The 22,692-nt window shown below is 46.5% G+C and overlaps 1 protein-coding gene across 4 annotated transcripts in view; it reads right to left on the reverse strand.

Annotated features, from left to right (window-relative positions):
- LOC141048581 (V-type proton ATPase 116 kDa subunit a 3-like) overlaps nt 1–22,692 on the reverse strand; it is a 91,780-nt gene that overhangs the window by 59,728 nt on the left and 9,360 nt on the right. For all 4 annotated transcript variants that reach the window (XM_073544299.1, XM_073544300.1, XM_073544297.1 and 1 more), the window contains one exon: nt 22,048–22,133. In XM_073544299.1, coding sequence (XP_073400400.1) covers nt 22,048–22,133 — 86 coding nt within the window. The remainder of the gene's footprint in view (nt 1–22,047; nt 22,134–22,692) is intronic.

Consider the following 22,692-nt stretch of genomic DNA (forward strand, 5'->3'; position numbering starts at 1 on the left):
ATCCAATAATCGGATGGGATTTGATTTGCTCTGGGGCCGAAAGTAAAACCCATGGGAGGGTCTCCAATGGGGTCGGGCAAAAACTTTGTTCAATTTGAACCCATGCCTTATGGTGACCATTTTTGCACCAGTCTATCATTCTAAATTAATATTTTAAATTAATACAGGTGTTCCGAAGCCAACCCAAATTAGTAGCGCAATTAACTTTTAGGCACGTGAATTAGTCAGAGCATAGAGACGGAACTAATAATTTTATATTTTATTCCCAAAAGACAGGCAGCGTTTATAAAAGGTATAAAAATGTTTTACAATATGAGACAATTAAAATATGTACAATGCGAATGCAAATAAAAGGGAATTAAGAGAAGGAATAAAACTCACGCATTGCTTAGATCATCTTAGGCAGAACCATGCTGGTAGGGGGAGGGGTGACATCCCAATGTATCAGAAGGTCTGGTTACAGCAGCTCCCAGGCAAGAAGTGACTGCCTACTGAGGGAAAGTACCTTATACCTCTGGGCTTGTGACATCACTAAAGGGGCTATATCAAGAGAAAACTTGGCACTCAAGTTATTGAGTGCCAAGTTTTCTCTTGATATTACCCACGGGTTGGGATCCTACTTAGGCACCACTCACAGCAGTGCCACGTTATATCTTCTATCACCAAAGGGGCTGGCTTGTGGCGATCCTCCCCTAGCTCAGAGTTACAGATCTAGTTCTGAAAACTCAATCATATCTCGCAGAGGGTACTTCATATAGTAAAGCAGATAGTATCATCTTATTCAGCTTGTCGCTGGCATTCATTCAAAACCAAACACGCAGCCTCAGGCTGCCCCGGTTGCGCAGGTATCCACTTCTCGGATTCCGTTGAAGTTAGGACTGGGAAAACCACAGGCTAAATAGTCCTGTCAAAGAATGTTCCAAATATGTAGTTTTCATATTTCTAGCACAAGCTCACACCTTTTTATGACCAAATGATTAGATTCTCTTTATTGTCTATGGGAAGTTACGGCACATGAGAAGACAAAGAAGCCCCCTGCTGTGAGGCAGGAAATCATTCACTGGTATCTCAGGTTACTCTGAGTGTGTGTGCAGGCTGACGGGGTTGGACAGTGTCACAGGCTGTGAGTGAGCAGAAATTTGCAGCTGCTGGCAGGATAAGGAAAGGAAGGGGGTGGCGGGGGGTCAAGCCCTCACCACTGGCATAGCCGAGTTCAGTGTGTGAATAGAAGAGTCTTGACTGTTCCAGAAAATGTGATCATCAGGGAAATCTTACGTCATATTTTACATTCTCGTTACACCCCTCAATGTCCTCCTCCCCCCGCATCCCATTATTGTCCTCTCCCCCACCCCATTCATTGCCCTCTTCACCCCCTCCATTGCTTTCTCCACCACCACCCCCCATTATTGCCCTTTCCACCATGACCATCATGCCTTTTCCCCACCACCTCCATCATTGCTTTCTCCCCCACCACCATCATTGCCTCCTTCCTCACCACCCCATCATTACTTTCTCCATCACCCCATCATTGCCTTTCCCCCCCCACCCATCATGGTCCATTCCACCACCTCAAACATTTCCTCCTACCCACCACCCCCCCATCAGTGCCCTCTCCTCCACACACACACCATTCACCTCTCTGCACGTTTCCCCGCAGCGACACACACACACCTCTCTGCACGCTCTCCAACAGCATCACCATCGCCAGAAGCTTCTTCTCTCTGGCACAGCCACGGCACTGAATGATGACGTCATCCAGCCGCGCTGGTGTGCGAGAGACAGGCAAGCAGGGAGCAAGATGGATCGCTGCAGCTCCGCTCCACTGCCATTTTCTCTTGCAGGCAGCGGAGCTGCAGGGAGCTCTCCCTGCCTGCCGCAAATGAGGGCAATCTGGCCAGGGGTCCCCCAGAGCTGGATAAACAGGCCAGATTGCCCTCATTATTAGCAGTCATGCAGGGGCCCCCCCCCTCCAACTCCGGGTTCCGATGCAGCCGCACATGCGGCATGTCCACCCCTGCCCTCTGTGATCTCCTATAGGTTCAGCACACTGCTCTCCTGAAATACTCTGTCCTGTTGTCACCCTGCTCCTTCCCCCATGTATCTCCCTCGGTGACCCTGCAGGTGACTGTCTCTCCCATGTGTGCCCTCTATTCCCCGTGCCTGGTCTCCCTCCTATGCACTCCTCTCCCCCCCCCCCCCCCGCATCGCTCTCCCTCCTATGCCCTCCTCTCCCCATGAGTCGCTCTCCCCCCTATGCACTCCTTCCCCCTGCATGACTCTCCCTCCTATGCACTCCTTTCCCCCCTGAATGACTCTTCCCCATGGGTCGCTCTCCCTCTTATGCATGACTCTCTCCCCATGGGTCGCTCTCCCTTCTATGCACTCCCCCCCCCCCTGCATGACTCGCCCCATGAGTCGCTTTCCTTCATATGCAATCCTCTCCCCCCTCTATGTCTGTGTGATACAGCGAGCAGCACCAACTAACAGAATCGTTGCTGCCTGCCATCCTCGGTGACTGTCTACTTGTCAGTGTAACTTTGCAGTCACCAACAAAATGGCTCAGCACTGTGTTCCTAAATGTCATCCTCTTATCCCTTAGCAAACACCCTGAAGGGGAGGAGAGGCGTGACATCACACACGTTAGCAGATTCAGACTAAAATTACTACAGTGCAGTAATGTAAGCTAGTAGTACACTAGGTTTTTGTCAAATTTAAGTCGCAGTTCCGCCTAGTGTTTACAAATGGAAATATCAAACTTAAGAATTATTTTTCATATTTTACTAAATTATAAACAAATATTTAAGAAAATTTAAACATCAATTCTTTACATTTTTTTCAATTGCTGAAAAAAATTTTTTGGATGGCACCTTCCCTTTTTTAACAGCTGCAGCTCCACTATAGATGGTATCTGATTGCAAGTTGGTGAAATTAAAGAGGACAGCAATCATTTCAGACAGGATATGCATAAAATCAATGAGAGGATGGCAGAAATGGAGAAAAGGGTAGGTGTGGTGGAAGACATTGTTCCTGGCATGCAGAAAGAGAAAAAAAAAAGCAGAATATGAATATGCTTCTTAATAAGCTAGATGACCTCAAAAATAGGTCACGGTTGAACAACCTGTGCATTGTGGGGGTGCCTAAAAAGGAACAAGGGACAATACCCAGTCATTTATTTTGGCTAGAGAGCTGTGCCTCACTTTTTTGCCATACAGCACCACCTCGCTCTAATGAAACTCCTTCATTTTTGGAACAGAGACATGTTCCTACGCAAAGCAGGATACCACAAAACTTTAACCATCAGTGGAGATAGTGTGCCCATATATCCGGATTTTTCAGCAGAGGTGCAAAGGAGGAGAGAACAATTCATGGATATAAAAAGGAGACTGCGTGCAAAACAATTCCAATATTCTATGTTAAATCCAGCACATCTTCGAGTGGCGGCAGCAGGAAAAATCCAATTCTATGATAAACCTTAAGAGGCATTGGCTTGGATGGACACTAAGGAACGGACCCTGCACCACGATACTGGAAATGGAGGAGTTTCTTGAAGAATGGGACACCAATCACATTTCCACATACTTTGTTTTCTATAGTGACTCCTACGTAAAGATGTGGACAATTCAGATCTGGTCTGATGTACGGATCCCTTACAACTAGGGGGATTCGGGTTATGCTGGATGAGCTTGACCATGCGGTTTTCTAGATCTTGCGGAAAATGACATTGGTCATGCGTTCTAAACTCAAGCCAAGTAATAGCCCTGCCGTTCACTGGTTGGGAGGTTTAAGTTAAACTTTTTGTTGTTTTATATTGGTTATGGTTGTAAAAAGGGGGTTTATTTACCAGAGAAAGTACAAAATATAAGGAAAACATTGGAAATAGTGACATAACATACAGGAATGTTCGTTTGAGAGTTGGGAGTGATGTCAGGTACTGTCTCATTTATGGGAATCAGGGTGGATAAAAATCAATTTTTTTTTTTTATTTTTTTTAAATAATCGGATTTTTTGACTTAAATCGGATTTTTTTCAATAAACTGCTTTTTGAGGAAAATATTTTACCATCCAAAGGTTCTTCCATCATGAGATAAAGCTGAGTTGTTTAACTCAGTAAAATAAAGGCTGTATATGTGTAACATTCACAATGCCATGCTCTTCCAGAGGTTTCTGTAGGATTAGTGGGCAGTTTCTCTCCTATATTATCACAGACGCTCGCTTTACTTACGCAGTTCTCAAAACTGAATTTGACTCCGCAGAGGTCCCAGCCTCTTCTTCACAGCAAAAATGTTACAACATGAACAGTTGAGAAAAAGACCTTAATCCTATTGTTCTACAAACCTATCAATACAGAATCAACCCCTTCAGTGCCAAGTCCAAGAAGTTAGACAATATGTTTCTGATTGTTTGGAGTGGAATAGATCTGCACAACACAAGAAGAATGTGAATCTAAGTGTGAGGAGGAGGAAGGGCAAGCAGACAAGAAAATGAAAGTGAAACTTTGAGCACAATACTGCAGCATAGCCACAGACAGACAAGTCTGGATCTGTTTGTGTGTACGATCTGAGGTTTATTACATTCTTTCCTTATAATGGCAGCAGGCCGTAAAAGAGACCCAGTTTGGGAATATTTTAATGAAGCTCCTTCGCCTATCGGTAAGGCAGGCATGCGTGCAAAATGCAAACGATGCAACAAAGAGATGCAAGGCCTGGTGGCGCGAATGAGGCAACATCATGAGAAGTGCGGTGATGAAGATGACCAAAGAAACACTTCTGAACAGGCAGGATCTTCAGGTTGGTAAACATTTTTATTGAATCCTATTTCTAAAGACTGAACTGTCATGTGTGAGAAAAATTATATTTCTTATTATTACTGCATGTTACTGTCATTTGGTACAGTTATGAAGAAAAACAAATATTCCTTTTGGGGCAGGGGCAGTGATGTGTTGTGTACAATAAGCAGAAATTGTATAAACAATAAAATAACAGCATTGACTTTTTTTGTTTAGGGGAATTCATGGATTCTGGAAACTATCCACCTCCAAGATCACCATCATCCTGTTCTACAGTTTCAGAGTTATCCATCCAGGATAGTGCTTCATTAGCAGCAGCAGCATCATCAGACACCCACAGCCACATATCACCATCACCCAAAAGGAAGAAAAAACCTTTACCTCCTGGAACCACCATAGATAGGTTTGTGATAAGAACTAGCAGATTAGAAAGAGTTGATTGATGAAAAAATTGCCCAGTTTATTTATGCAACGAACTCTTCTTTCCGTCTGACTGAGAACCCACATTTCATTAATATGGTTCAGTCACTGAGACCAGGATACAGTCCACCCAGCAGAGCTGATGTTGCAGGGAAACTGCTGGATCAAGTGTATGACAGAGAAATGGAGCAATGTGCAACAGCTCTGGAGGGTAAAATTGTTAACCTAAGTATTGATGGGTGGAGTAATGTCCACAATGATCCTATTGTATGTGCTTGTATAACAACAGAAGAAGGTAAAGTCTTCCTTGCACAAACAACTGATACGTCAGGAAATGCACACACAGCAGAATACTTACAAGAAGTGGCAGTAAAAGCTATAACGACATGTGAACAAAAATTCAAATGTCTAGTAAGCAGTTTGGTCACTGACAATGCTGCAAACGTATCCAAGATAAGAGATTTAGAAGAGCAGGGAGGGAATACAAAGCTGCTAATAACATATGGTTGCAGTGCTCATTTGCTGCACCTCTTAGCCAAAGACTTAAGTGTTCCAGAAATAAAGGCTAATGTTGTTGAAATTGCTAAATACTTCCGTAATAATCGTTTTGCTGCAGCAGTTCTGAAAAGGATGGGTGGAACCAAGCTAACGCTCCCAAAAGATGTTAGATGAAACTCTGTGGTGGACTGTTTTGAGCAGTATATCAAAAACTGGCCTATTCTGATGACACTTTGTGAAGAAAATCGAGATAAAATAGATGGCACTGTCACGGCCAAAATCCTCAACATTGGGCTTAAGAGAAATGTTGAACATATGCTGAGCTTCCTGAAACCCATCTCTCAAGCTTTAAACAAAATACAGAAAAATAGCTGTTTTATTGCGGATGCTGTTGAAATTTGGAAGGAACTGAGTGAACACTTCAAAACAGAACTACACATGGACAGAATTAAATTACAAGCAGTAAACAAACGAATGGGACAAGCACTGACTCCAGCTCATTTTTTGGCAAATATTGTCAATATCCAATATCAGGGTCAAAACCTAAGTGCTGAGGAAGAGGAGTTAGCTATGACATGGGTATCCAGCAATCATCCATCTTTAATGCCAACTATAATAAACTTCAGAGCTAAGGGGGAACCATTCAAGAAATATAAGTTTGCTGAAGATATTTTAAAGAAGGTCACACCAGTAAACTGGTGGAAGTCACTTAAGCACTTGGATTTAGAGACTGTTCAAGTAATGATTTCACTTTTAACAGCAGTAGCTTCTTCTGCAGGCGTTGAAAGAATATTCTCTTCCTTTGGACTCATTCAATCTAAATTGAGAAATCGGTTGGGACCCAATAAAGCAGGAAAGCTTGTTTTTCTTTTCCAGATTATGAATAGGAACAAAGAAGATGATGATGAAGATGACGACAAGTGAGCTACAGAGGACAGCAGGGACAGTAGTATTTAAGTTTTTCATGTGTCGGCTGGGCTGACAGTCTAAGTTTCTTAAAATATATATATATATTTTGTTTAGCCAAATTAGTTAACAAACATGGATGTTTAAGCAAATAACTTATGCTGTAATGTTGTCATTGTTTCAGTTGAATAAATCTATTTAAATTGTTATTAAGGTCAGGATTATTTTTCTCCTTCCTAAGTACAACAGAACAGTGGTGTCCAAATATGAATGATTAACCCATTAAACTGGGGAGAAAAAAGTAATATAAAAAGTGATTCTAAAAATCTTCATCTACTTGCATGTTAAAGTAGCAAGAACTAGTTTAGGTAGAAACTTTGATTTAAATCACTGATTTAAATCAAGCCTTACTGACTAGTGATTTAAATCGTGATTTAAATCAGTTAGATTTAAATCAAATCCACCCTGATGGGAATGGCGAATATAGTTAAGATTGTAGCATGGAAGGTCAGGGGTTTGGGGGATGCGGTGAAAGGGGGGGGGGGGGGAGATGTTTGATTGGTTATGCCAATATCAGCCTGGTACATTCTGCATTTCAGAAACACATATGACAAAGGACAGATTTCATCTAATGAAGAGAGTATAAGTGGGGGAAGTGTTTCACTCAGCCTATTCGTCGCATGCCAGAGGAGTAAGTGCCCTAATACATAAGAATATTCCATTTATAAGGCAGGTGACGACAATAGATGGAAATGGCAGATATGCATATATTGCTTGTGAAATTTATCTAGTCTATTTATATAATTGCCTTGTAATGTTTATATTTCCTGTTCTGTCCAGATGTCACCGTATCCCAGAATTCCAAGCAGAGGAAGTTCACCGACCGCCATATTGGGACACCCAAGTGATGGGTGTCTCAATATGGAAACCGCTGCTGGTACCAACCTATTGCGCGGTACCACCAGCGCAACACCGTCGCACCACACACTCACGCAGCGTCTTGCGCGGTACCACCAGCGGAACACCGTCGCGAACACGCTGCCGCTGGGATCAGCCGAATGATTCACTGACTGCCGCCATCTTTATACAGGAGGAGCACATGCGCAGTTTTAATGTGACCGCCACTATCTGTCTGCAGAAAGATGGAGGTAGTCTGATTTACAGCACCTGCGTGAATTACGCGCAGGTGCAGCAAATCATTCGGCTGATCCCAGCAGCAGATGTGCGACGTGTCTACAGGCAGAGGAAGCCGGTCACATTAAAGGGGTTTTCCCACGAACGAAAGTTCATTTTAAAAATTGACTGTCTGACAGTGTACGGAGCATACCTCATCTCCTGGGCAGGGGAGGAAGCAAAAGACAATACTGACAATACAGCAGGGGATCACAGAGGATTCATTTTGTGAGGTAAAATATTTCACTGACTAAAATCAGTCAGTGAAATATTTTAATATTTTACCTCACAAAATGAATCCTCTGTGATCCCCTGCTGTGGTGTCAGTATTGTCTTTTGCCTCTTCCCCTGTACACAGTCAGACACAGACAATGAGAGGAGAAAACAGCAGATGGGGGAGAGAGAGAGACAGACCACGGGGGGGGGGGGGGGGTGTACAGCTCCAACGGGATGGCACATGAGGGGAGAACACAGCACAGAAAGGAGAGAGACCGCACACGAGGATAGCACACATGGGGTAGACAGGTCAAAGAAGAGCGCACAGATGGGAGAAGTCAGCACATGGGGAAAGAGAGAGTGGACAGGTGGGTGACCACATGGGGGGGTGGAGATTCTCAACGCTGCAAAGCCTGCACCCATCGTGACATTACCGCCTCCATCTAGTACCGTATATACCTGTGTATAAGCCAACCTCCCTAATTTTGCCACAAAAAAACTGGGAAAACTTATTGACTCGCGTATAAGCCTAGGGTGGAAAATGCAGCAGCTACTGGTAAATTTCAAAAATAAAAGATACCAATAAAAGTAAAATTAATTGAGACATCAGTAGGTTAAATGTTTTTGAATATCCATATTGAATCAGGAGCCCCATATAATGTTCCATACAAAATACACCCCATATAATGCTGCACAAAGGTTAATAATGGCCCCATAAGATGCTCCTCTGTCAGTGACTGTTCAGCCAGCAGAGGGCGCGGCGCGCACTAACCACGTCACCGCGCCCCCTGCTGGCTAAACATCACGGACACAGGAAGCAGCAGACGGCGGGGAGCAGTGTGGGAACAAGGATAGGTGAATATCGCTATACTCACCCGTCCTGGAACGTTTCTGCAGCCTCGCTTCTCCACTGTCTCCCTTCAGCGGTCACATGATACCGCTCATTACCACTCATGAATATGCGCATATTCATGAGTTTAATGAACGGTACCACGTGACCGATGAAGGCAGGAAGGGAAACCGTGGAGAAGCGAGGGGGCTGCAGAGACCACGCCAGGAGGGGTCAGTATGATCTTTGACACCCCCGCTCCCCCGCTGACCCCCAGGTGTATAAGTCGAGAGGGGGACTTTCAGCCCAAAAAAATGGGCTGAAAATCTCGGCTTATACTCGAGTATATACGGTAATACCATAACTAGAGTAGCAATTTATATCCTCCCTCCTTAGTGCTCGAAAGTTCTGAAATTATTCCTTTCCTTTACAGAAGATTACCCAGACTTTCCTGTAATAGTGGTGGGAGACTAACGCCTATCCACATCCGTTTCGGGAGAAGCACCATTCGGGTAATATAACACAATATGCTAGACCAACAGCTCTGCATTACCCATTATCAGAAACAGGATTGCTGAACTTGTAGTGCTTAGGTCATCCAGATGTCAAACAATATTCGTGTTATTCCTCGGCTAATCAGGTGTTATGTACAGATTTGCCTATAGTAAATGCAACCATTCTGAGACATATTAAAATCAGTAGAATTACTATCTAGAAATCTCACGGATCATTCACCGTTGTTGATTTAGGTACAGTTTGAGGGTATTCAGGTGAGGTGGCCTCTATGGCATCTATATTGGTTGCAGGCCATTGGGGGGGGGGGGGGGGGGGTCAGTGTCAGCCATGATTTTAGAATTTTTCTAAATTAACGAGGGGACAATACAGTATAGGCCTATGTGCAGGGCATTTGTATGAGGAACATAAAAACTAAAACCAGAGATCTCAGGAACTACAACAGAGATCTTATCATGGGAGGAGACTTATCTGGGAAATGTGTCTGACGACAATAAAATGCATGGGAGGTAGTCAAGAAAAACTTGGAATACCACTTACTAGTACATTCCTCACAGAGGCATAAGTTCCTAAAATAATTTAATTGAAGGGGGAGAGCGTTTGGCATTTGCGGTCTTTAAGGGCTTGTGTACAAAAAAAGAAATTGATCAATTTTTTTGCTAAATATCTCATTTTGAATACAGTTAGATGTTATGTGCAAATGCACTTTATGTTATGCGTTCTGACCTTGGCAACGCTGGCTTCTCTTTTCTTTTTTTGTACATTTGATATGTGGCTGACCACCACTGTTGCCGTGCGCGCTGGGTTATGTTCGCCATTTTTTCTGTGTTCACTGTGATGGATCTAGGCTGCTGTGCACACATACACAGCAGCCCCACCCTGCCCCAAGCTTTATTTAATTGTGCACCTGTATCTGAACCTGCATTGCCCTTCATCTATGCTTGCTGGTCAGGCAATGTATGGAGGCTAAACCTGACACGTCTGCATTCAGACATGGTTGGCCTTCATCCGCACTTGCCTTTTCTGGCATCATGGGAGCGATCCAGAAATGCTCAGGTACGGATTGCATTTAAAGTGGTCTTGCTTTTAATGTATCTAGGAGGCCGTAATGGCACAGTGTTTATTAAAAACGTAGAGTAGGACCCCCCACATGAGATTGCCTTGGCGCGGCGGGGTGGCTCAATTGAATTGGACAATTTTTTTGCTAAATATCTCATTTTGAATACAGTTAGATGTTATGTGCAAATGCACTTTATGTTATGCGTTCAGACCTTGGCAACGCTGGCTTCTCTTTTCTTTTTTTTGTACATTGGTATGTGGCTGACCACCACTGTTGCCGTGCGCGCTGGGTTGTGTTCGCCATTTTTTCTGTGTTCACTGTGATGCATCTAGGCTGCTGTGCACACATACACAGCAGCCCCACCCTGCCCCAAGCTTTATTTAATTGTGCACCTGTATCTGAACCTGCATTGCCCTTCATCTATGCTTGCTGGTCAGGCAATGTGTGGAGGCTAAACCTGACACGTCTGCATTCAGACCTGGTTGGCCTTCATCCGCACTTGCCTTTTCTGGCATCATGGGAGCGATCCAGAAATGCTCAGGTACGGATTGCATTTAAAGTGGTCTTGTTTTTAATGTATCTAGGAGGCCGTAATGGCACAGTGTTTATTAAAAACGTAGAGTAGGACCCCCCACATGAGATTGCCTTGGCGCGGCGGGGTGGCTCAATTAAATTGATCAATTTTTTTGCTAAATATCTCATTTTGAATACAGTTAGATGTTATGTGCAAATGCACCTTATGTTATGCGTTCAGACCTTGGCAACGCTGGCTTCTCTTTTCTTTTTTAAGGGCTTGTGCACACATGGCAGATTTGGTGCGTTTTTGCCATCAAAACCTGAAGCAATCCCGATGTCAGCAAAGTGAACGAGAAACCCGAAGTGTCGTGCACAAGTTTAGTATTTTTGACCTGCAGATTTGGTGCAGAAAATAATCTGCGACATGTCAATTCTCTGTGTGTTTTTCACCACTAACCTCACTCAAAAATACATTAAAAAATGCGCACTTTTGTAGCTGCGATTTTTCCTGCCAAGAGATGCAGACGTGGGGCACAAATTTTTCCATCCATTCACTTGTGTGCACTTAGCCTAATATTTAAGGCACAGAAGGGGTCATCGCATATAGTTAGACTTGTGTCGAGAGGGGAATGATACCTCCGACATGTTATCATTCAATATTACGGAGATATAAACACCATCAGATCTGCTGCATGAGGATATAATGACATACTTGGATGGGGTTAAAATACCAAAATCATCAGTATAAGCTAGCGATCGTCTAGACCAACCACTGACAGTGGAGGGACCGGAGGAGGCTCTTGGTAAACTCCAGAGTGATCTGACAGAAGGTCTTACCGAATAATTTAAGGAATACAGGAGATTTTGCTTCCTAAACTACTGAAGGAGCTGGAGGGAGTAACAGTAGGGAGTTTACCTACCTCAATGAATGAAACCATTACTATCGAGCTTATAAAAATTGGGAAAAAATTCTGAATGCCCCGATTCCTACAGACCAGTCTCTCTTCTTCCGGGAGACGTAAAATTATTTGCTAATGTACTAGCCATGAGGCTTAATAAAGGGATATTGGAATTGATACATGATGACCAAACAGGTTTTATGCCTAATAGGTCCATGGCTATTAACCCCTTAGTGACCAACCCAATTTTGACCTTAATGACCAGGCCAAATTTTACAATTGAGACAAGCCTTCCAGATTCAGTTTTGTGATGCAGCACACGTAGTTCAAAAAGAGTTATACACTTGAGTCATCATCTGCAAAATATACGAGCAGTCTAATGTCTAGAATATATCAACTACAGTAGTCCCTTCCAGTGGCCATAATTGGACAGTAAAACTAAAATGTGAAGTGGATGTGTGGCAAATGGAGCAGTGGAAGGAGTTGTTGGACCATAGTCTAGACCTAGACTGTCCCCAAGTGAATCTCAGACTCTCGCAGATATACCTCATTTATAGGGTGTAAAGAACGCCGAGCTTTCTTATTATTGGGGTTCGCTCAATTGCAGAATGCCCTAGATGTGGGGCGGAGGACGAACATTTAATGAACATGTTGTGGGAATGTAGGCGTTTGGGCTCATATTGGACAAATACCTTGGCACTAATACAAAGCGTTTTCAGGGTGCAACTTCAGGCATTATCCAAAATCTGTGTGTTGGGGTATCTGGGAGAGTCAAAGGATTTTGAATCCCCGTTAGCCATTGGATTATCACAAATACTACACCAAAATCGGCATAAATTAATAAATAGAATAAATGATAACAGATGGTTGGAAAAGTTGGTATATAGAAAGAGAAAAGCAATAAAGTTTTTTGAAAATATCTGAGGACCCTGGTTGAATGTTTCAGGCCAACCATCTAGTAGTGCATAGAATAGAATAGTAGAGTTGGAAGGGACCTCCTGGGCCATCTGGTCCAACCCCCTGCTCAAAGCTGGATTCGCTATATCATCCCAGTCATCCATTGAGAGAGATGGGTTGTAGCAGTTAGTGGTTCCAGGTTCGAAGGTTACAGTATTCCCGGGTAATGGTCAATCGGGTTGCTCAAGATCATAAAGTTCAGGGCCGACTCTTGAATGTTCGTTAATTCAGGATATATTCAGTATACTGAAATATGTACGTAGCTTGTTCTGGTATCTGGTGGTGCGGTAAGTTATCAGTTTATGTTTTTATAATGATTAATAAATAAGATAAAGGTGTTTATATAACTGGTTAGTATTCAAATTTAACAAATAACAATACTGTGATGGCCTATCACGTAATTATAAACATTATTAATTGGCTGGCCAGTAATACTGTTATGGCCCCGTCACACATAGCGACTCACCAGCGATCCCGACAACGATATCAACGTGTCAGGATTGCTGCTGAGTCGCTACATGATCGCTGGTGAGTCGTCAAACTGACAGCTTCACCAGCGTTCAGGACCAGCGACGCCGAGCGTGTACTTTAGTTACCAGCGCGCTGAGGCAGGGAGCTGGTAACTAAGGTACACATCGGGTTTCTAAGGGACGCGAGTCCCTTAGAAACCCGATGTGTACCTTAGTTACCAGCTCCCTGCCTCAGCGTGCTGGTAACTAAAGTACACAGAGGGTTTCTAAGCACAGCGCCATGCTTAGAAACCCTGCGTTTACCTTAGTTACAAGTTGATCGCTAGTCTCCCACCTGTCACACGGAGCGATGCGTGCTGGCGAGCGGGAGACCAGCGAACAAAAAAGATGTCCAGGGCTTTCCAACAGCTGAAATCTTGCTGGTGAGATCGCTGTTACGTCACAAAACTTGTGACTCAGCAGCGATCTCGCTAGCGAGATCGCTATGTGTGACGGGGCCCTTATATATTTTCTCTGATCAATAAAAAAAGCTCTGATTAAAAAATGCGGGTGACATGTCACATTTTCAGGGCCCCTAAGGTGCCTAAAGTGCAGAAATTCCTATCAAAATGAACTCATTTTGGAAACTACACCCCTCAAAGATATTACGCCAAGCCCAACCCTAATCCCAACCCCAAGGAGTGAAAAATAAAAATTAAATCTGACTAAGGGGATTTCATAGGAGGGGGGGGGGGGGCTGATTTACTAATTATTGGGCTTTTTAATCACTGTGATAGACCCTACCACAGGAACCAATAGGCCGGATGCACCCGCTATTTTCTTATTCATGTAGAGGAGGCGCAGGGCCGCGGGACAGAGCAGGGAAGCCCAGGGGATGGTGAGCATACTGAAGAGTTCTTAGGGACTGCATTTCTCTTGCCTCTGACAAGTTTTACTATGTCAGAGGAGAGAGAAATTATTTTTATAGCAGATACTTTTTTGGCGTGATCATTATTGAATAACGGCGATCACATGACTGCGGACAGGAAAAAATAGCCCCGATAGTGTTCCTCAGGATCTCAGCTAACCCGGGTAGCCAAGACCCCAGTGATTTTTGGACTGAGGTAATATACACTTACTCCCGATCAGAATAAGGCCCATTAGTGGCCACCATTTTAATGTGCATCGCCTGTCAAACAAAAAACAGGATTTTTGGGTTGCTTACCGTAAAATCTGTTTCTCGGAGCCTTCATTGGGGGGACACAGAGACCATTTTGTGTATGCTGCTGCCACTAGGAGGCTGACACTATGCACAAAAAAAAGGTTAGCTCCTCCTCCGCAGTATACACCCCACCAACCGGCAGAAATTTCCTCAGTTAGTGAGAAAGCAGTAGAAGTAACAGAATAGATTGAAACAGAACAGACAACTCAACTGTACATAACCAACAACATAAGAACAGGAGTTGTAGAACATGGGAGGGTGCTGTGTCCCCCAATGAAGGCTCCGAGAAACAGATTTTACGGTAAGCAACCCAAAAATCCTGTTTTCTCGTTCGCCTTATTGGGGGACAGAGACCATGGGACGTCCCAAAGCAGTCTCTGGGGTGGGAAACAAACTTCCATCAGGCCAGTGGACTCACCACCGCTGCCTGCAGGATCCTTCTACCTAGGCTAGCCTCCGCCGAAGCGTAGGTGTGGACCTTCTAGAATGTCACAAACGTGTGAACAGATGACCAGGTTGCAGCTTTGCAAAGTTGCAGCGCGGAAGCTCTGTGGTGCACCGCCCAGAAGGCACCCACTGCCCGGGTAGAGTGAGCTCTAATTCCCTGAGGGGCCACTCGATGCTTGATCCGGTAGGCCTCCAAAATTGCCGACCTGATCCAGCGAGCAATAGTAGCTTTGGAGGCTGGCTTACCTTTCCGCGCCCCATCTGGAATGATGAAAAGAGAGTCTGACTTCCTCAAACGAGTTGCTCTAGCTAGGTAGACCTTCTTTGCCCTGACCAAGTCCAGCTTGTTCAAGGAGCGCTCCCGAGGGTGAGTTGGACCCGGACAAGAGGACGGGAGAACAATATCCTCATCCAGGTGGAAAGTGGACACCACCTTAGGAAGGAAAGAAGGCAGAGTCCGTAGAACTACCTTGTCCTGGTGGAGCACCAAGAAAGGGGAACGACAAGAAATGGCCGCCAATTCCGACACGCGCCGGATGGAGGTGACGGTTACTAGGAAGGCTACTTTCCATGAAAGGATAGGGAAACTTCCCTGAGAGGCTCAAAGGGAGGACCTTGCAGAACCTCGAGAACCAGATTAAGATCCAATGGATGTACGGGCGCACGGTAGGAGCCGCATGAGCCACTCCCTGAAGGAAGGCCTTGACCTGAGGACGGGAGGCCAATGTCTTCTGGAACGAAATGGATAGCGCCGAGACTTGACCTTTTAAAGAGCTGAGGGCAAGGCCCGCATCAAGGCCTGCCTGAAGAAACGCCAGGACAGAAGGGGGAGAAAATGACATGGACGGAATGTTATTGGCCTCACACCAAGTGAAATAGGCTTTCTGGCCCAGATCATGGTATGAATAACCTGATCGTTTCAAAACCTTGGTCTCACTAGCCACGCCATCAAATTGAGCGGCCGAGAATTGAGGTGGCAAATCGGGCCCTGAGACCGCAGATCTGCCCTGTCTGGAACCTTCCAGGAGGAGTCCGCGAGAAGGTTGACGATGTCCGCGAACCAAGACCTTCTGAGCCATTTTGGGGCGATGAGGATGACTGGACTTCCTTCTGCTTTGATTTTCTTCAACAGCTTGGGCAGAAGGGGAAGGGGAGGGAACAGGTAGGGGAGCTCGAACTAAGACCAAGGAATGGTCAGAGCATCGGCGCCCCTGGCGAGAGGATCTCGAGCCCTGGATACAAACTGTGGGACTTTCCTGTTGAGGCGAGACGCCAGCAGGTCAACGTCCAGAGTTCCCGAACGACGACAAAGCTGATGAAATACATCCGGATGCAAGGACCACTCTCCCGCCGCGGGACTCCCGCGGCTGAGAATCGGCGGCCCAGTTGTCCATGCCGGGAATGTGCACCGCAGATATTGGTGGAACTGAAACCTCTGCCGAGTGAAGAATTTTGGACACTTCCGCTAGGGCTGAGGCACTCCGTGTCCCCCCCTGGTGGTTGATATCTGCCACCGCTGTGGCAGTCTGTCTGAATACGGATTGGCAGGCCCCTGAGAAGTCTCTCCCAGTGAACGAGAGACAGATAGATCGCCCGTATCTCGACGACGTTGATCGGCAGAGCTGTCTCTAGTCGACCACCGACCCTGAACAGTGCGATTGCGAAATATTGCCCCCCCAGCCGAGGAGGCTGGCATCCGTTGACACAATCTGCCAGTGAATGAGAAGGAATGACCGTCCTAGGGCAATGAGTGGTGACGTCCGCCACCAAATGAGGGACTGCCTGACCTGGTATGAAAGGCGAATTGGACGATCCAGGGAAAGAACAGACCTGTTCCACCGAGACAGGATGGCCTGTTGGAGGGGTCTGGAGTGAAATTGAGCAAAGGGAATCGCTTCTGTCAACGCCACCATCCTTCCTAGAACTTTCATGGTTGTCCGGAGAGATGGAAGTCGTGTGGTCTGCAGCAATCGTATATCTCGCTGCAGAGAAACTATCTTTTCCTCTGGGAGAAAAACCGATCGATCGACAAGTGTCGAACAATAGGCCCAGAAACACCAGACGTTGTGTCGGAACAAGGCAGGACTTCTTTTTGTTGACAAGCCACCCAAAATTCGACAGGGTGTAGAGGACGATGGTAAGATTTTGGCGAGCCTGGTGAAAAGACGGAGTTTTGATCAGAATGTCGTCGAGGTACGGAAAAAGAACGAGACCTCTCATCCTCAACAAGGCCATCAACGCCGCCATGATCTTTGTAAAAACTCTGGGTGCGGTGGCGAGACCGAAACGGCAGTGCAACGAACTGGTAGTGGTCCTGGTGAATTGCAAAACGCAGGAATCTCTGATCCCCGGGAAAGATGGGAACATGTAGATAGGCATCTTGAATGTCTATTGAACACATGAACTCCTGCGCCTCCATGGAAGCGATTACCGACCGAAGAGACTCCATCCTGAAATGACGCAATCGGACCCTGTTGTTCAGTAACTTGAGATCCAGGATGGGACGAACTGCACCATCTTTTTTCCACACTACAAACAGGTTTGAATAAAACCCTGTGAAACGTTCTGATTCGGGAGCGGGCAAAATCACCCCGGAACTGAGGAGAGAGGTGATGGATGCGAAGAAACCCGGACTAAGGCAGGGTCTTTTGGAAGGACTTGAAGAAACAAACTATTTTGTATCCTACAACTTCCCTGACCCAAGCGTCCTCTACTGAGGCAAGCCAGACGTCTCTGTAGAAAAGGAGTCGATCGCCCAGTTGGGAAGGACCCTCGGGACTTCCTTGATAGTCATGCTGATGTGGACCGACCAGATCTGGACCTGGAGGATCTGCCCTGGGATGAGTGAGATCGCCAGGAGGGAGTGGGCCTGAAGGAGACCTTCTTTCTATCCTGGCGTGCCTGCGGCCTCTGTTGATAGACCGAAAGGGCCGAAACTGACGCCTTAGCGGAGGCCTACAAGGCTTGGACTGAGGGAGGAGGGAACTTGTGCCTCCAGTGGTGTCCCTAATAATCTGGTCCAGCTGGGATCCAAAGAGACGCGCTCCCTGAAAAGGCAGATTGGTAAGGGACTTTTTGAAGACAAATCCGCCTGCCAAGCCTTGAGCCAAATTGTACGCCGGATTGTCATCACGTTGCTGGACGCCTGAGCCGCGTAAGACGCAGCATCCAAGGAGGCAGAGAGCAGATAATCCCCTGCATGGGAGATCTGGTTAGCCAGTTCGGCCGATTGCTCCGGTTGGGCTTTATCTAGGATGCCCTTGCGGAGATCCTCCACCCAAGTAGCTATGGCCTTTGCTACCCAAGATGAAGCAAAGGCTGGGCTTAGCGCCGCCGCAGCCGCTTCGAATACTGACTTTGCTAGGGATTCTATAATTCTGTCATTAGAATCCTTTAGCGACGCCACACCTGAAATCGGAAGGACCGTGTTGTTAAGATAGTCTGGACACGGGAGCGTCTACAGAGGGGGAAGCCGACCAGTTGTCGGTGAGGTCTTTTGAAAATGGATAGAGCACACCGAGACGCTTCCCTCTTTGAAAGCGTCTGGTCGGATTTTCTCTCTCTCCCTGGTAAGGATCTTGCCAAACTCAGAGTGGGAGGTGAAGACTCTGGAAGGTGTTACTGCCCGTCAGAACGAAACCTCCTGATCCGAGCGTTTCGCAGGGGAGTCTGTATTTCGAAGGTGTGGTTAATCGCAGCAATGAGGTTCTGTAGCGAAACCTTCATGTCCGCATCCTGGTCCGAATCCAGCTCTAAAATCTCTTCGGATGACGCATCCGAGAACGCTTCACCTGACTCTGGTGAGGAGGCACGGGAAGGCGACTGCTGGGAAGGACAATGTTGAGAGACCAGGCCAGGAGAGGATTCCGACCGGAGATCCTGCCTGGTTCTTTTGCGGCTTCTGCTGGCTGGCTCAGATGGAACCCCTTGCGACCTGCTGGACCTTGCGGAAGTGTCCAGGGGCAACTTATCAAGAAGGCCACTAGGGACTGAGACACCCTGGTGAGGTCCGCCACTGATTGTGATAGAGAAGAGGCCTAGCTAGGAATGGGGGGGTTCACACTCACGTGGCGCAATAGATGGTTCATGGACGGCATCGGGCTGAATGGGATTACTGCAGTCTAAACCGAGGGGAGTGGGAAAGTTCTCTGTGCTGGCGGACGGGCACGTTCCGGGAGAAAGAACCCCGAGGAGATGCCGGAAGGTTGAGGGAAAGAAGGCAGATGAGGGTGTCAGTCTGCAGTTGCAGAGCTACTCACAGTCCGGTGGCCCGAAAGGCGATGTGCCCAGCTCGTTTGAGATGCATGGCCGCAGTAGAGGATAACGAGGAACCCCTTTCCGCTGCCCGGTGTCATCAAAGGCGTCCGGCTGACAGGCTGCAAAGATGGCGGCAGCCTGAGGTAAAAGGAACGCGCAGTTCAGGAGAGAAAAAGGGCGGAGCTAGCCGCCTGACCCGGAGAGAAGACCGCCCGCTGCCCAGCTACAGACTAGGAGGGTGGGTGGTCCTAGAACGGGCGGGAGAGCAGCCCGCCTATAAGAGGGCGGGGGGCGTGGCCGCGACGGCCGAGTAGGCCCAAAATGAAGCCGGGGACTAAATTAGTATCGGCGGCCGCGCGGGGCGGCGCGGAAGTCCTGCATCGCTGCCACGGCCACCCAAGAAGAAACCGCCGCCCGAAAAAAGCCCTCAGGATAAGCCCGCATAAGAATGAGGGCGGCGGAACAAGGCCCGCGCCGCAGCCGGGGCCTGGCATGTGGCGCAACAGAAAGTGCGGCGGCTGCCGGGAGGCGCAGGCAGCTGAGGACCCTGCGGCACTGCCCTGTGCTCCGAAGAATCCTCCAGTGGTGTCTTCAATAAAGGTACCTTGTAAATCCAACGCTGTCTGAGTCTATTTTCCCAGTGTCCGCGCCTCGTCCGACCGACAGGCTCTGGTAGGCGAGTGGGTGGGAGGCGGGGGGCAAGGACCATCCGTATAGCTGGCACGCACCTGTGCAAAGCTCCTGGTCCTGCTGCGGAGAGCTATGAGGATACGGGGTGGCAGTACACGCCGTACTCATAGTCTCTTGTGGGACTACAGATGTGACTATTCACTCTGTATCCCTCCGGGACCCTGAAAAGGAACGACGCACACCGAGGTAGATATGGGTCTAATGAAAGACCCGTGTCCACCTCCTACTGACACCAAGCTAAACTGAGGAAATTCCTGCCGGTTGGTGGGGTGTATACTGCGGAGGACGAGCTAACCTTTTTTTTGTGCCTAGTGTCAGCCCCCTAGTGGCAGCAGCATACACCCATGGTCTCAGTGTCCCCCAATAAGGCGAACGAGAAATTTTGTTTCAATCTTTAGAGGACTTGTGCCTGCGATTATTTTTGCTGTATACCGTTTACATGTATTGCTATATACCATTATATAGTAATATTAAAGTATACTAAAAAAAAGCAGACTGTGTAATACGAAGCCCCTGGCTAGGATTCAAAGATGTACCAACATGGCAGCAATAAGGGCCTTCAGAAGGTACATCCCCTAGACTGCTCGTCGTAAATGGTGATGCCAAAGATTGACAGTGGCATTTAAAAAGTTAACAGCAGCAATCAGAGCTTAGCATCAGCATGTAAAAGTACCGATTAGAGCGGACTAACTAACAGCCGGCATCTGTTGCGTACGTATCAGTATACACCAGCAGCAATAATGTATTTATAATTTTACTAGCATGTGTATGGCACAGGTTTGCCTCGGAGACCAGAGAGAAGGAATAATTACACCCGAGTATCCAAAGAAATAAAGACTAAACTGAAACAATGCTTTCCCACATGACCAACATGTTGTACATCCTTTGAGCTGGGTAGATGACAAAGCACAGTTTGTACAAAAGTGTGGCAGTTAACAGGTTAAAGCTTAGAGTTTGTACCAACATTTTCAAATGCTTTAGGGGAGGGAAAGAAAAAAAAAAAAAAAAAAAAAAATTGATGAAGGCAAAAAAATTAATATACAAAATGCAGGGAGGGGGGCAGGTTAGCCAGATTTAAATAAACAATGCTCCTATGTCTAGAGATGTGGTGGAACCTTCACACTGACCCTTGTAGTAGGCTGCCATCACTCTACAGCCGACAAGAAGAATAAGGGATCATGTACACTTCTGTAATCTTGATCTGGTCACGGACTGGTGGTCTCCGACCCGAGCACGACACTGTCATAGAAATACATGAAGCCGTCATGCTCTCGTCGGGAGACCTGCAGCCAGGCAATGAGTTGGGGTTCATGATCAGACAAAGATCCACAGATGTCTGCATGAGCCCTCACATGCACTAAGGCCTGTTTCACACATCAGTTTTTCACAATCAGTCAAGATCCGTCGTTTTGTGAAAAAAAAAAAAGGATCCGCCATTTTCTTTGGCGGATCCTTTTTTTCCCCATTGACTTGCATTATCGGCGGATTTTGACTGAGACGTCCGTTGCATCCGTATGTCTGCGGATCCGCCAAAATTTTGGCGTCCGCCGACAACACTGAACGGACCATGCAACATTTTTTCTCTGTCCAGATCCGCATTTTGTGTTTATCTACAGATTTAACCCGCAATTCCTTCTGGCTGCTGGATCTCTCTCTCTCACCTGCTGATCGATCAGAATCCCGCGACGTGCCATGCCTGCCGATCGATCAGGATCACGCGACGCAACAAGCCTGCCGATCCGGATCACACGACGATGCCTGCCGATCCGGATCCCGCGACCATTCTCCTCACATTGTACTGACACGCGATGCCGCCCGCTCGTTCTCGGTCATGGAGTCACTCAGCTATTTCGCGCCACTCTCTCTGCACGGGTTCCTTTAAATTTTACCTTCGCCGGATCAGTACAGCCGCCGATCCGGTGACACCCGTTCCTGTCAGTCCGCCTGCGGATCCGTTTTCCGCTATTTTGGCGGATTTAGGACTGACCTGGAAAACTGATGTGTGAAACAGGCCTAAAACTTCTCACAACTAGAAAGGAGAAGACAAATTCTAGGTTCTAACTGGGCATCACATGATGACACATAGCAGCCGTCAGTAAGCTCCCCAACTAGTACGACAAACCACACAGTGACTGAGAAAAGTAGCGACTTTAGGCTACGGTCAGAGGAAGATAGAAGGCAAATTCAGCTCCATGATCCAATAACTCACCTAATTCGGAGGTCGTTCCTGGAGGTTACTGTAGGGTCAATCAGGTGGTCCGCATCAGAATTTTCTCTCCAGGACTCAGACTCAGGCTGCAGAAAAACCAAGAGTAGGATTAATAGCCATTCCACACAGCAGATGTGGAAAAAATGAATGACATATACTGTACATCTGCGTTCCTTACTGCCACATATTATCCAATACTGGACATTGAAGTGTCACTGTCTGTTCAGGTGAACGTGCAGCTCTATTTCTAGCTCCATAGAGGTTCATATGCAGCAACTCTCCTACCTCAGGATCCACTACACACACATTTTACCAGTCAGGAGAGCACAGAAAAGCTTTTTGTTTTATTCCTAATAATAAAGTTTCCTAACGAGAATGTGTTATCTGAAAATTACCTGTTTAACAGTACAGACATCTTTCTAATGAGTTTTTTACCCCTAGGCCTGAGACTGGGACAAGGGGGCATCCTCTACGTCTGGAGGACAGAAGGTTTACGCATAATCACAGACGCAGATTCTTTACTGTAAGAGCAGTGAGACTATGGAAATCTCTGCCATATGATGTTGTAATGAGTGATTCTCTAATAAAATTTAAGAACGGCCTGGATGCCTTTCCTGATTAATGTATTATTAACCCCTTTCTGCC

This window comes from Dendrobates tinctorius, unplaced genomic scaffold (assembly GCF_039654945.1).
Source record: "Dendrobates tinctorius isolate UK_male_01 unplaced genomic scaffold, ASM3965494v1 ptg000137l, whole genome shotgun sequence".
Lineage (NCBI taxonomy): Eukaryota > Metazoa > Chordata > Amphibia > Anura > Dendrobatidae > Dendrobates > Dendrobates tinctorius.